This window comes from Capsicum annuum, chromosome 9 (assembly GCF_002878395.1).
Source record: "Capsicum annuum cultivar UCD-10X-F1 chromosome 9, UCD10Xv1.1, whole genome shotgun sequence".
Classification (NCBI taxonomy): Eukaryota; Viridiplantae; Streptophyta; class Magnoliopsida; order Solanales; family Solanaceae; genus Capsicum; species Capsicum annuum.
In genome coordinates this window covers 190,043,638-190,060,104 of record NC_061119.1, presented here as the reverse complement: position 1 = coordinate 190,060,104, position 16,467 = coordinate 190,043,638, and the positions used below count along the sequence as shown (strand labels likewise).

At 36.6% G+C, this 16,467-nt stretch overlaps 1 protein-coding gene across 1 annotated transcript; it reads left to right on the top strand.

Moving 5' to 3' along the window:
* Positions 1-366: 366 nt before the first annotated feature.
* LOC107842302 (ras-related protein RABA1f) lies at positions 367-14,320 on the top strand. The gene is made up of 2 exons (XM_016686064.2): positions 367-909; positions 13,384-14,320. Exons 1-2 carry the CDS (start codon positions 689-691, stop codon positions 13,814-13,816), a joined length of 654 nt encoding a protein of 217 aa, XP_016541550.1. The 5' UTR covers positions 367-688; the 3' UTR covers positions 13,817-14,320.
* The last annotated feature ends 2,147 nt before the right edge of the window (positions 14,321-16,467 follow it).

Here is a 16,467-nt window from a genome sequence, read left to right as displayed (position 1 = left end):
AAAATAAGAAAGAATAAAGAAGAAGAGTAGAAAGAATAGAGAGAGTGATTCTTATTTCTTCTCTTCAGGATTCTTGAGGGTCATCAGATTGTCAATATAATGAACACAACCCCTCTATTTATAGGAAAAATTTACTCCTAGTCTGAGTAAAAAACGAATGTTTCAAATCCTATTAGATATCAAAATAGATCTTGATAGATATTCACTATAATGTAAATACATTTATAACAAGAATGACTTTATTTATATTTAACTGAAATAAAATTATAATACTACGTATAACTTATTCCAATATTAATTATTTTAAAATAATTTATTCTCAACCAAATGAGCCCTTAAATTAGCTATTTATGCACTTTGATCCCAATTGCATTTTTTACATTTACACCATTAATAAGAAAGTCACATGAAAGTGTTGGGAGCTCTCCCATTTGGGGCCCGACCCGGGACGAATTCAAATATAATCGAACTTCTAAAAAGCGAAAAAAAAAAAAAAAGTCACATGAAAGGAAATCGAACGTGCCTAAGAATTAGTACTTGCTAAAATCTTCCAAAACAAATCCTCCTCCTTTCTCCCTGTACCCCCCATCGCCCCCCAAACCCCACCGCAACCCTCTCTGCATCTCGAAATTCTTCATCTTATACATACATTTTCATATAGATATACATACACATTGACCGGCGATTCATGGGGGCGTACAGAGCAGACGACGATTACGATTATCTATTCAAAGTTGTATTGATCGGCGATTCCGGCGTCGGTAAATCTAATCTTCTTTCCAGATTTACTCGTAACGAATTCAGCCTCGAGTCAAAGTCAACCATCGGCGTTGAATTCGCCACTCGGAGTATTCACGTTGATGATAAAGTTGTTAAAGCTCAGATTTGGGATACTGCCGGTCAGGAACGGTAAACCTCCTATTTCCAATTTTTCCCTTATTGTCCTTGAATTTTGATGTAGAGTGCTTGTAAATATTTGCGATCTCAAATGCTGATACTCGTCGTAATATTGACTTGGCTTATAGGTTAAGAAATAGTAAATGATAGAGACCCTTTGAGTATAATAATTTAATGCTTCATTGAGTGATAGAATCATATTTAATGCTAAACGTAAAATGGGTAGAATTGAGTAAATTGTCCTGTGGATTTTAAACTGGACAAGTATTGTTGGCCATTTATTTTTAATATAGTGGACAAGTAAAGATGGATGGAGGGAGTACTAATTGATTTTGCGAGAATTGATGTAATGTAACTTGTTAGGGTTATCATTTTTTCTTTTTGGCAAAAGTTGCATCTAATCTTAGTACAACAAATCTAAGTAGGTATTAAAAGGAAAATTGACAGTAACAACAACAAAAAAATGGTGTTAAAAAGCGATGAGAGAAAATTATAATCCTTTTTTTGATTGAACAATAGGCGAAGCCTATTCCTGGTGGGAGGTGGTAGGTATCTCGTGGAATTAGAGAAAACTCAGTTTTTGTAGTCCTTGAGAAAGGACAATTTCAAATTATTCGTTCAGGTTTTGCAAAATTTTGTCACGTTGAAACAAATTTGTAGCAAAAATTGTCAATTTTCCAATTTTTGAACCATGTTTGCTGATCTCTTAACGCTCAAAGAGAATTCAGCAATTGTTTCGACTTTTTATGTTTGATAACACTGAAGTGTAAGAACTTTAAGATCGTTAGAGGAGGAACTGCAGTAACTTTTAGGAATTCTCTGTCAGTCTCATAGGTAAAGCCACTTTTTTTTTTTTTTTTTTTTTTCTAGCACCAATAGGCTTTTTTTCATAACCGGAGGGCCGAAGGATTGGACAACTGCTTTCAGAAATCCAAAGACTGAATCTTTTCCTTATTTCTCGTCCAGAACAGGCTAGCCTCCCCCAATTGTCGCTGAAACCACTTCACAAGTGAAAAGGAGTTCAAGCTCTTCCTTGGACCTTCTTCTCGAATCTCCTTTACACGGTATTTCATCGCCTCCTCCAATTCTACCGATGAGGGCTTTTAGTTATGTAGAAATGGTTGACTTCGGAAAGCTAAAAATAATAACAATAGGCTGCAGCCTGTCAAATTTGTGTAGAATGTCTCTCATTATTGAGAGTCTTGCCATTAAATAGAGCATATTCAAAGATTACATCCCTAAAGATCCATTTTCCTATCCCTAAAGATCAACTTTTCTATCCCTAAAGATCAGCTTTTCTATCCCACCAAATCTGCTCTTCTATAATCACTATAACTCTACTAAATCAAATCTCTGCAATTACACTAATATACAACAATATATAGTTACATTAATATATACAATATTTACAAGTTGTTCATCATGCTAACATACCCCTCAACTTGATGTTGGTAGATCAAGAAACATCAATTTGCCAACTGGAAACTAATGTCGTCGTCGTTCTATTGACTTTGTAAATGCATCAGCTATTTGTGAAGATCACTGAACACGTACGGAAGAGTATGACTCCTTTATCTACAACTTCTTGTATATAATGATAGTCTTCTTCGATGTGTTTGGTTTGCTCATGATAAACTGGATTAGTAGCAATCTAAATAGCACTTGTATTGTCAGCATGGAGAGGAGTAAGATTAGATTGAGGAAATCCAATCTCAACAAGTAATCCATGAAGCCACACAATCTCGGAGCAAGCAGTAGACATTGCTCTATATTCAGCCTTTATTGAAGATTTTGACACACGGTCTTGCCTCTTTGTCAAGACCCAATTTCTCAAGTCGTGATGGCGCCTAACTTATTCCCCAATAGGCAAGCCAAGCCATAGCCCGAAATAATAGATAACGGGGTAATAGGCAGAAATCAGAAAAGATAGCGTATAATGATAGCAATAGTAATAAAAAGTAACAAACAGAAAGTAACCATATCTCATATACTAACGAGGGAAGGAAAATTACCAAATACACAAAAGAATCTCTCCTAAGACCTGGTAAGGTCGGTACTAGATCCACTACTAAAATATACCGAGAGTACTAGACAAAATCCCAAATATACCTAATATACACAAGCAGTCTCGAGTACAAAAGACTAAACCAGAGTAGATAGAGAAGGATCAACCTCGGAAGACAGTAAGTTCACCCTGTTCCGAATCAGTACTGGAAGGTTGGAATCACGTCAATGACGGCTGCTAATACCCGTATCAGCATTAGGAAAAGGATGCAGAAGTGTAGTATGAGTACCAAAACAATGGGTACTCAGTAGGCATCATCGGCCGACTGAGCTCAATACAGAAACGGTATAACTACAATGCTAGGATGTAATCTGAATCATCAGTAAAAAAGGATGGAAAGGTAAACAACTACTAAGCTATGCTAATGCAGTAAAGGAATAAATTTAAGCGATACAGAAAATAAATAATGCAGTAATGACAAACAAATCAAACATAACCTAACTGGGCCCCATAAGCCCGCTAGGCACGCTGAATAAGACAATTAACCCAGCCGTCCCCCATAAGCCAGTGGGACACACACGTAACAAAAACAAATATAAATAATCTAAACCTGTGCTGATCCCAATAAATCATGATAGTCATCCAGATGTGCACCGAACTTGAATCGATACCAATGGGTAGCAACGAGAGGCCAGACACCGACTCGAACCGGTAGTAATGGATAATAACAAGAGGACACGTGCCGGATTCGAACCGGACATAGTGGGTAATAACGATAGGCCACATATATAGAACTCATAACCAAATGTCGAACTCAAACCGGAACTCAGAGGAACCACAACCATAATCAGATGCCGGACTCGAACCTAAACTCAGAGGAACCACAACCATAATTAGATGCTGGACTCGAACCGGAACTCATAGTAATAATAATAATCAAATGCCGGAATCGAATCGGAACTCATAGTAACAATAATAATCAAATGCCGGACTCGAACCGGAACTCAGTAACAATAATAATCAAATGTCAACGTCTAAATAATCATCCGCCAATCTTAATTAAAAGGGATAAATTCAAGATTTTTCAATTTAGTGTCACGTCCTAAAGTAATAGATGCTATATTATATTAAAACATAATATTTCAATATTTACTAGAACGGGGCACCTATCCAAAGCTAGCATAATAGTTTACAATTTCAGTAAATAAGCTCAATCTAAAGATAGGTAAGCCTAGCCTACTTGGACGCCAAAGCTATAATATCTTTCCGCGAAGCCTCCAAATAGTATCCTGCTAGAACCCGAGTTTGAATAATTAACTTATCATTTTGTTTGATGTTCAAATGGTTTTCGCTCAAAACTTGATACCACAAAGTATACACATATATTCGTGCAGTATGTGTAGAACATAAGAAACTTGCATTTGATGCCTTTTGTTACAAAAAGTTTTTATTGAAAAAGCTACTGCCAAGTATAGCTCTGCCAAGTATAGCTTTGTCACTATGAATATAAAGAAGATGCTAGTCCAAACGTCAAGTCAAGGGTGTGGCTGCCAACCATAAGTTGTTGTTGTCTGCATACCTTGCCACACGTGTGTTGGCATAGGCCACGATTATCCATTTTCTTTCGGATATTGTATAAATTCGTGGTAAAATGATTATAATATTTTGAATATACCAAAATTAATAGAAAATTATTTTTAACAAAAACCTCTATTATATAATAATAATATTTTAATATTTCTAAATTTACCATCTCCGCTTAAAATATTAATAACTCATAAAAATCTATTATAAAGTGATATAAATATATCATCACTTAAAATTTTTTATCAATATCGAAAATATTCTACAAGGGTACTAAATTATATTTCTACCAAATGCCAAATCAAATTAAATAATTCACGATACATTTAGATCGTAGTAAAATTATATGAAAATACAGGGAAATGACCGTCAGGGTCATCACAACATCCACTACTAAAAGGACTTTCGTCCGCGAAAGTAAAAGATAAGGCCATACTGGAAGTCTCAAACAAGTAGGGATATTGGGCGCGCATATCACGCTTGGGAGGAAGGTCGGGTAAGTCAGTCAGAACCACAACGAGAAACTCGCGAACTAAAGGAATGGAGTCAAGCGATAGACTCTCAGCATTGACATCCCGAACATAAGCAAGAAATGGCTCACAACCCCTCAATATCAATCTCCTAGACGAAATGTAAAAATAATTCCCATCAATACGCGGCTGATAAAACCCTGTCACACAATCGGGGTACGCCAGGCAAGGCTAAAGTAATAGTCCTAACAAAACAATTGAAGATCACATGATAAAGAGATACTAATCCATGGCTCTATACCATATCTAGTACAATGAGATCAATCTGAGCACTAAACTCACCGAACACGATCTATAAATCGATCCACTACTAAAGAATCACCCACCGGGATAGCTATATGTACTGTCACAAATAAAGACTCCGAACATGAACCCAACCGCGATGCAAAATAAGCAAAAACATATGAAAAGGTGAAATCGGGACCAAAGAAAGTAGAAACTAGCTAGTGGCATACAACAACCTTACTTGTAATCAAAGCATCCGAAGCCTCAGCCTTTTTGATCTACCTGGAACAACATATAAATGCCCCTGGACTTGGTACCTGCCCGACCGCCTGCCCTACTTCTCTGCAGACCACCTTTAGAACCCTGGGAACCACCTCCACGACCCTGTAGACCACCCCTACCTAACGGCGGCACTGATTTGATCGACTGGGCAGCTAGTACTGAAGGCTCAATCATCCCACGCTGAGGTCACTCACGAGCAAAGTGACCAACAACCCCACAGTCATAACATGCCTCAAGCACCCTACTTTGTCTAGAAGGTCCGGCGGGTCCGAAATGACCACCCTGACTCAACGATGCTGACTTAGTACCCCTCTACAGCTGACTACTGCTCTGACCACTAGAACTAATATAACTGGGCTGACCCCTAACCTGTGGGTCGACCTCGACCCCTAACCAAAACTCTAGTAGCGAATTTGGGGTCCCAATCCCCAACTCGTGAACCTCGTGTCCAAGCCATCTTCATAAAGAGTGAACCAATAAAAACTTAAAAATCAATTCAGACACTACACACAAAAAATGGATCAAGAAAATGAGATTGTTTCCTAAAAAAATGCTCTGTAGCTTCCCGAAGAGGGGATACAAACGTCTTTGTGCCGATCTGCGGGACTCTACTAAACATTGGCTCTAGTACCAACAGTACCGGTGAAACCTAGGCTCTGATACCAATTTGTCACGACCCGATTTCTCAAGTCGTGATGGTGCCTATCTTATCCCCCAGTAGGCAAGCCAAGCCCTAGCCCGAAATAATAGATAACGGGCTAATAGGCAGAAATCAGAAAAGATCGCGTATAATGATAGCAGTAGTAATAAAAAGTAACAAACAGAAAGTAACCATAACTCATACACTAAAATGAGGGAAAGAAAATTACCAAATACACAAAAGAATCCCTCCCTAGACCCGATAAAGTCGGCACTAGATCCACTAGTAAAATATACCCAGAGTGCTAGACAAAATCTTAAATATACCCAATATACACAAGCAATCTCGAGTACAAACTAAACCAGAGTAGATAGAGAAGGATCAGCTGGAAGACAGTAAGCTCACCCTGCTTCGAATCAGTACTGGAAGGTTGGAATCACGTCAATGACAGCTGCTAATACCCGGATCTGCATTAGGAAAAGGATGCAGAAGTGTAGTATGAGTACCAAAACAACGGGTACTCAGTAGGCATCATCGGCCGACTGAGCTCAATATAGAAACGGTATTAGTACAATGCAAGGATGTAATCTGAATCATCGGTAAAAAGGGATGAAAAGGTCAACAACTACTAAGCTACGCAAATGCAGTAAAGGAATAAATTTAAGCGATACAGAAAATAAATAATGCAGTAATGATAGACAAATCAAACATAACTTAACTGGCCCCCATAAGCCCGCTAGGCACACCGAAGAAGACAATTAACCCAACCGTACCCCCACAAGCCGGTGGGACACACAAGTAACGAAAACAAACATAAATAATCTAAAACTGCGCTGATCCCAATAAATCATGATAGTCATCCATATGTGCACCGGACTTGAACCAATACCAATGGGTAGTAACGAGAGGCCAGACATCGACTCAAACCGGTAGTAATGGATAATAACAAGAGGACACGTGCCGGATTCGAACCGGACATAGTGGGTAATAACTATAGGCCACATATATAGAACTCATAATCAGATGCGGGACTCGAATCGAAACTCAGAGGAACCACAACCATAATCAGATGCCGAACTCGAATCAGAACTCATAGTAACAATAATAATCAAATGCCGAAATCGAACCGGAACTCATAGTAACAATAATAATCAAATGCCGGACTCAAACCGAAACTCATAGTAACAATAATAATCAAATGCCGGACTCGAACCGGAACTCATAGTAACAGTAATAATCAAATGCCAGACTCGAACGGGAATTCATAGTAACAATAATAATCAAATGTCAACGTCTAAATAATCATCCGCCAATCTTAATTAAAAAGGGATAAATTCAAGATTTTTCAATTTAGTGTCACGTCCTAAAGTAATAGATGCTATATTATATTAAAACATAATATTTCAATATTTACTAGAACGGGCTCCTAATCCGGATAAATAAGACAGTTTATATAAATAAAATAAATACGCATCTACAAGCACCTATCCAAAGCTAGCATAATAGTTTACAGTTTCAGTAAATAAGCTCAATCTAAAGATAGGTAAGCCTAGCTTACTTGGACGCCAAAGCTATAATATCTTTCCGTGAAGCCTCTAAATAGTATCCCGCTAGAACCTGAGTTTGAATAATTGATTCGGATAATTAACTTATATTTTTGTTTGATGTTCAAATGGTTTTCGCTCAAAAATTGATACCACAAAGTATACACATATATTCGTGCAGTATGTTTAGAACATAAGAAACTTGCATTTGATGCCTTTTGTTAAAAAAAGTTTTTATTGAAAAAGCTACTGCCAAGTATGGCTTTGTCAATATGAATATAAAGAAAAGGCTAGTCCAAAAGTCGAGGCAAGGGTGTGGCTGCCAACCATAAGTTGCTGTCCACATACCTTGCCACACGTGTGTTGGCATAGGCCACAATTAGCAATTTTCTACATCGCGTATATATTCAGGTATTGTATAAATTCGTTGTAAAATAATTATAATATTTTGAATATACCATAATTAATAGAGAATTATTTTTAACAAAAACCTCTATTATATAATAATAATATTTTAATATTTCTAAATTTACTATCTCTGCTTAAAATATTAATAACTCGTAAAAATCTATTATAAAGTGATATAAATATATCATCACTTAAAGAATTTTACCAATATCGAAAATATTCTAGAAGGGTACTAAATTATATTTCTACCAAATGCCAAATCAAATTAAATAATCCACGATACATTTAGATAGTAGTAAAATTATATGAAAATTTAGGGAAATGACCGTAAGGGTCATTAAACTCTTACTCTTCCAAGATATCAAAGACTCTTCAAGAAACAGGCATCAACCAATACCTGAACGAAGAGTGTCAGAACATCCCGCCCAATCAGAATCACTAAAAGCATTAAGATGAATAGGCGAACCACTTGGAAAGAATAATCCACGATTAGATGTTCCTAGGAGATATCGAATGATGCGACGAACAACCACCAAATGAAGATGGGGAGCTTGCATAAATTGACTAACTTGTTGAACTGGAAAAGAGATATCAAGCCTGGTAATAGTAAGGTAATTTAAGCTCCCAACTGATTGCCGAAATATGGTTAGATCAGGAAGAACTCCTTCCTCTCGGCAATACTTTACATTCAATTCCAGTGGTGTGAGTATCTACAAAGGAGGTATCCTAAAGACCTGCCAAAGAAATAAGGTCTTGGGTATATTTGTGGTGGTTTAGAAACACACCTGATGAATCACGATGAATTTCCAAACCCAAGAAATATGTAAGAGTACTAAGATCTTTCATAAGAAAGGAATCCTTAAGCTGCTGTTGGAGGCTAGTGATTAGTGAAGAATCGGTTCCTGTGATGATAATGTCATCTACATATACCAAAAAAAGAACATAACCTGTAGATGTTTTCCGAAGAAACAAAGATGAGTCATATTTGCTCTACTCTAAAGAGAATTGTGGCAAAGTAGATCGAAATTTGTCAAACCACTCTTTGGGAGCTTGTTTTTAATCCATACAAAGACCATTTGCATACGTTTGATGTAGGTGATGAGAACAAACCAGAGGTTTTGTATGAATATCTTCTTTAAGATCACCACGAAGAAAAGCATTTTTGACATCCATTTGACGAAGAGGCCAGTTTTGTGAAAAAGCAATGGCAGTGATAGTTCGCACGATAGTCATTTTTGCTACTGGTGCGAAAGTCTCCTCATAGTCCACACCATACTCCTGTCTGTTACCAAGAACAATCAGCCGAGCTTTAGATCAAGAGTTCCATCAGAATGAAGTTTAATTGAATAGACCCATTTACATCCAATTGGGTGGACATTTGAAGTACATGAAACAATATCCCATGTGTTGTTTTCTTTAAAAGTCAAGTTTTTCCATTGCTTTCTGCCAACATTAATGCTTGGAAGCTTGTGAGTAATAAGTCGGAACAGAAATGGTGGATAAAGTAGAGTAAAAGCCTTACCAATTAGGAGGACAAAATACTCTGGTAGATCGCCGAGTGGGCTCAAGAGGAGCAGAGCTTAAAGAATTCTCAGATTCTAGTTGTGGAACAGTCATAGGTGGTGGATCAATTTCGGGAGGATGTGAAGTTGGCCGACATCGTTCATTCACAAGTTTAGGTTTGAATTGCTTAGAAGAAAATGGCAAATCATCAAAAGTAGGAAGAATAGGAGAAACGGGAGATGACTCAACACGAGTAGGAAAGAAATATTGATTCTTAAAGAAAACAACATTTCTAGAAGTACAAAATTTGTTAGAACATGAATTATAGCAAATAAAACCTTTCTGCAAAGTACTATAGGATATCAAAGCACATTTAGTAGATTGGATAGAAATTTTATTATGCTGAAAAGGAGGCAGATGCACAAAACAACCACAACCAAATGTATGAAAAATATCATAGCTAGGATTTTTGTGATAAAGACGATAATATGGAGACTCAAGATTTAACACCTTAGATGACAGTCTATGAATTAAATAGACTGTAGTAGACAACACTTCAACCCAATTTTAGATGGCACTGAGGACTCAATCAATAGAGTACGAGTGACATCTAAAAGATGGCGATTTTTACATTCAGTGACCCTATTTTGTTATGGTGTATATGGACAAGAGCGTTGTGAGACAATTCCTTTCTTAAGCAAAAATTTTTTGAATTCATTTGACATATTTTCCACCAGAATTAGATTTTAATTATTTGATATAAGTAGAAAATTGAGTCTAATATAAGCCAAAAATATCTTCAACATGGAAAATACCTGAGATTTGGAGCGAAGAAAATACACCCACGTAATGGACTGTAATCATCTATAAATGTCACAAAGTACTTGAAATGAGCATGAGAAACAATTGATGAATTCCCAAACATCACTACTATGAATGACATGAAAACACTTTGTAGCACGACTACCAAAATTAGAAAAAGGAAGTATTTTACTTTTGCTCAATTTAAAAGTAGAACAATCAAAGGAAGCAGTGGAAAATTGATTTTTATTCTTCAATAAATCAGAATTTGATCAATGAGACAACACAATAGAATTTGGATGTCCTAAGCGCTTATGCCACACCTCAGTCTTACTAGGTGTAGAAGTACAAACAAGAGATAGAGCACGAGGAATGGAAAAGTGTATAGGAAATAGTCGTCCAACTTTAGGCCCTTTCACAATTATTATCCCCGACACCTAATCCGGCACAAGGCAACCATTACGAGAAAATTCACATCACAATTGTTATCTATCGATTGTCCAATTGAAATAAGACTAGTGGAGAGCTTTAGTGACACAAAAACAATGTTGAAAGTTTTAGTAATATCCCCAACCTTGGTAATGGGTAAATTACTATCATTGACAACTTGAATTTGTGGACGATGATACTTACGAACATTTTTTTAGCATACTCGCTGAGTTGGTCATATGATTGGAAGCGCCGGAATCAAGAAGCAAAAAATTAGATGCAAGATCTTTACCTTGTAACCCCAAAGCTGAAAAGGCTGACATGATCATTTATCTTACCATTTCAGGAGTAAGAACATGTCCCGAAGAGATGTTCTCAGTAATGATACCATTTATCCCAGCTTGAAAAGCATATTGACCTTACGGTTTTGAGTTCGTGTGGGACACTCTTTGATAGTGTGTCCTTGTTGTTTGCAATAATTACAAAACTTCCTGTCACAATTGCTAGCAATATGACCATATTCCTTGCAACTGTAGCATTGAGTTCTAGTCATATCCTTACCCTTTCCCTTACCTTGGGCAGCAACTGCAACTGCAACAACAACATCATCAACTTGCTTGAAAGCATTTTGTGTGACAAAACGCTGCTCTTCACGGAGTAATTCCCTAAAACAAATATCCAAGGAGGGAGACGGGTCACGATTCATCAAGTTAGAGCGAACATTCTCAAACTCGAAACATAACTTCATCAAAAATTGGTCTCGTTTGCTTTGCTCATGAATTGCTTGCATTACAGAAAGAGATTCAGTAGGTATTTTGGCATAAACAATATCTGTTAATTCAGTCCATAAATTTTGAAATTCAGAAAATTAATTCTGAACAGATTGATCTCCTTGAGAGTAATTAGCAATTTCATACTCTAACTGAAAGCGTCTTGTGCTATTGTCTTGGTAGTAAACCTTTTGTAAATAATCCTACATGGCCTTAGCAGTCTTGTAAGGCCTGAGATTTAGAACAATAAGAGGGTCAATTGACTCCAAAAGCCATGTCATCACCCGAACATCCTTAATCTTCCATTCACCTAACTTTGTAGGATCAGTAGGAGCAGGGTCGCTTCAATCTATATGCTCCCGTAGTTCTTTTCCAATGACAAATAATTGAAATTGAAATTCCCAGGAAGAATAATTTTTCCAGTAAAGCGAACATTGAAGGATTCAAATAGATGTGAAGCCATGTTCTTGAATAGCTATAAAAACTAGAAACACTATGACTAAAAAAAAAAAACAACCAGAATGACCAAGATCAAAAGTCCAAGATGTTGACGAACAGTCAACACAATCAGATTTTTCAAAAAAAATTGAAATGAACCAAGATGGACTCTATGAAACTAGACAGCCAAGAGAAGACTAATACATGTCAAATCTGTGCTGAATGCTTCTCAATATCGACTCTTTCCATTAAATAGAGAGTATTCAAAGATTACATCCCTTAATACCCGTCTTTCAATCGCTAAAGATTAACTTTTCTATCCTTCTAAATCCGCTATTCTATCCCACCAGATCTGCTCTACTATAATCACTATTACTCTACTAAGTCAACTCTCTACAATTACACTAATATACAACAATATATAGTTACATTAATAAATACAATATTTACTAGTTGTCCATCATGCTAACACACCCAAGTGTGTGGCCTAGTGGTTCAATGAAAGTTGGGTTGAGCACCATGAGATCTCAAGTTCAATTCCCAACAGAGACAATCACTAAATGATTTCTTCCCATCTGTTCTAGCCTTGGTGGATAGAGTTACTTGGAACTTGTTGCTGGTGGGAGGTGACTGGTATCCCTTGGAATTAGTCAAGGTGCATGCAGGCTGACCCAGACTCCACGGTTTTCAAAATAAGAATAACAACAACAATAGGCTTAGATTATTACTTATCAAACGCAACAACTATTTTCTTTAGCTGGTAGTGTCCTAATGTCATAAATTGGCATCTGCTTTGGTGGCGAAGCGTTGCCAATGTCTCCCATGTGAGCTCCAAGCTAAGATGAATTTTAACTTTGCTAAACTCTCTGCATCATATCAACTTAAATATTCATACTTGTTTATGTGCTTTCATGTGGGTTTCCCCAAACAGAAGGCCCAGCGGATCAGCTAGGATGGTTAAGTCAGTGATCACATTTTCTTATCATTGATTTAAGATGCAAATGTTCTCTCCTAAATTTCATTTATTAGGCTAAGTGCTAATATTGATTTGTGAAATGATTTCACCTGTATTTTTTGTTTGTTTTGAAGTCTGAAATGAAACTCTTCAGGTTCCTATTTTCTGCATTATATTATGGTATTAGGTTTCCAGCCTTGGTTCCATGTTTCTAAAAATTAAACTTAACAATCAAAGGTCCTATAGATATTTTGTGTTTATCTCCTTTTTCCTGGTAAAATTTTCATGTCACTTTATATCTTACTTTGCAATATGGCTATGTTTCGGTTTGATGCTCACAATAATTATCTCAACTTGTGCTCTTTGGTTAAGATATCGCGCAATCACAAGTGCCTACTATCGAGGAGCTGTTGGAGCATTGCTTGTCTATGATGTCACCCGTCATGTAACTTTTGAGAATGTAGAGAGATGGTTAAAAGAGCTTCGAGATCACACCGACTCTAGCATTGTCATAATGCTGGTGGGTAATAAGGCTGATTTGCGTCATCTGCGGGCTGTTTCGACTGAGGATGCCAAGGCATTTGCCGAGAAGGAAAGTACATTTTTCATGGAAACGTCTGCTTTGGAGTCCATGAACGTGGAAAGTGCCTTCACAGAAGTGCTTACTCAAATACATCGTGTTGTTAGCAGGAAAGCTCTTGAAGTAGGAGATGACCCGGCAACACTACCCAAGGGACAGACAATTAATGTCGGAGGCAAGGATGATGTTTCTGAAGTAAAGAAAGCCGGGTGTTGTTCTGCTTAGAAGAAAGACTAATCAATCTAAGACTAATCAATCTAAACAGTGGAAGAGAATCGTTTTGTTGGGTGTTGTTCTGCTTAGAAGAAAGACCAATCAATCTAAACTGTGGAAGAGAATCTTTTTGTTTTGAGCTAACTTTCTGAAGGCAGTTGTACTCCAACCTCTATATACTAGGAAGTAACAACATAGCTTTATTTCTGGATATAGCTTCATTTCTGGATCACTAGGCATTGTTGAATTAAGTGCAGCTCCAAGATTGAATATCCAAGTGATTTGACAGCATTCTTTATCCTTGTTTCTATATTTTGCTTCCATTGGTCAATGATTTATAATATTAGCTGCTTATGGATCTCCAAAATAGGGTATATTTGTTTCGAAAAGATTCGGATTGAGACATGTATTAAACTGTGAACACATTTTACTATGACTTGTACCTTAATTGTTTGATCAGTTGTGGACTGAGGAATATTTTCAATTTCTTAATTTTACAGAAGTTAATTGCACGCACACACTTCTTTTGTGCTAATTTTTAACAGGGTTTATAATACGAACGGTATTGACTGCTTCTCTTATTACTCCGCTTCTTTTCGAACAGCATTTTGGTTTACATAAGCTCCATCAATTTATTACTATCGTCCTCTTCCTCCATCTCTTGTATCTCTAGTTCTTCTTCTTAGAGTTCTTCGCATAGGTGTCATCGAGAGTCGATCATGGCACACTGGGAATGTGTTCGGTATAGTTAATATTCACTCTCATTCGAGGCGTCCTCCTAGCCCGAGATCCATGTTGATGGCCTTCATTAATTATTAGACGTATAGTCCACTCGTTTGTTAGTTCCATATTCTCAGACACATCAACTTGAAGAATGGTTCGATATGTCATTAGCAAATTCTTCTTGTTCTATAATTTCTTCATCAAGAATCAACTCAAATATATCATCCCCAAATTCCTCCGCGGCCTCTTCTTCTACAATTTCATCATCAACCTCCACTTCCTCCTGCTCCTCTTCTTGTATCTCTTCTTTTGAATATGGAAACATAAAACTATCAACACTCAACCTACGACTAGTAGGACTACCAAAACGTGTAACTTGAGACATGTTTTTGCTTTGTAGTTTTTCTTAAGGTTAAAAAGAAGACAACAACGTCCGAATGTTTACACGTTTGTGAAGAAAATTGGAAAGGTGTTTTTAAGTCTTGAATGAAGGATTGATGACATTGACCAACTTAAAAGGTCAAACATCATTAAGAAACTTGATTAAGTTAATTGTGGACTTGATTAATATTTTCAAAATTTTCTAATCTTTTCAAAAATACGAATCAACCCACACCCTTCTTCAATCCAAATCAATCAGTCTCTCTCCTCTCTCTCTCGACAACTTCTCTTAACTCTCTCCTAACCAATAGTTCTGTAAATTTCTCCTTTCAATCCTCCGCGACTTCAACCTCCGACGACAAATAGTTGGGCTTCGAGTTTCTTTTCGACTTCAATCTTCAATCAACGTGACAGCCTTGCTCTCCGACCGCAACAGCTTCGAATTCTTCATCGTTCCTTTTCTTCTTTCACAGGTAAAAATTTATGGCCTTTTTAGTTTTGAAGAAAACGAGGAGCTTGAGCCAACTTCTCTTATAGTATTGGTTAGCAATTTCTGTAAATTTCTCTTTTCAATCCTCGGCGACTTCAACCTTCGAAGACAAATAGTTGGGCTTCGAGTTCCTTTTCGACTTCAACCTTCAATCGACGTGACAGCCTTGCTCTCCGTCCACAACAGCTTCGAATTCTTCATCGTTCCTTTTCTTTTTTCATAGATAAAAAATTATGGCCTTTTTAATTTTAAAGAAAATGAGGAACTTGAGCCAACTTCTCTTATAGTATTGGTTAACAATTTCAATATTTGTTGCTTTAATTTGAAACGAAGTCTGAATAAAATCCTAATTTCTGGTATTTCTTCTCTTCTCTTTTCGAAGTGAATTATGATTTTTTGTTGTTTGTTGATTTTTTTGAAGTTTGATTTTCGTTGTTTGTGTTTATACAAACAAAACAACGATTTGGGTTGGTTTGTTCTGTTCTTGTTCTTGGTAAAAATGGTGATATTGCTGTTTTTTGTTGAACAAAATCGTGCTACTATTTTTTTCTCCATATTAACCTTCTGATGCAACAGATTTTTCATATGATGCAACATATCAATCATCTGATGCAACAAAGGAACCATCCAATTAAAATTTTGATGCTATAGATTAATTATTTGATGCAATAGAGGAACCATCGGATATAAAATCTGATGAAATAGATTTATCATATATTGCAACAGATTAACCATCTGATGCAACAAATTTACTATCGGATGCGAATAAAAAATTTGATACAACAAATTAACCATCTGATGCAACGAAGAACCATCAGATTAAAGATCTAATGCAATAAATGAACCTTCTATTGATTTTTCCAATTGATCATTCATCTGTCGCGATAGACGACCTTTCTGTTGGAAGAAATCTAAACAATATTGATCGTTGATAACTGTTTTAATAGATCACTAATGTGTTGCAATAGACATGCGACCTGTTGCACAGACCATTTATCTTTCTCAATAGATGAGTGATATATTTTGTATTATCGCAACAGATTACTTAACCATTGTGCAGGTTAGTTAA

Excerpts from the sequence above, each read along its gene's own strand:
- LOC107842302 (XM_016686064.2), top strand. The coding sequence starts at position 689 with ATGGGGGCGTACAGAGCAGACGACGATTACGATTATCTATTCAAAGTT. Across the intron at positions 910-13,383 it reads GATACTGCCGGTCAGGAACG|ATATCGCGCAATCACAAGTG; the intron begins GTAAACCTCCTA and ends TCTTTGGTTAAG.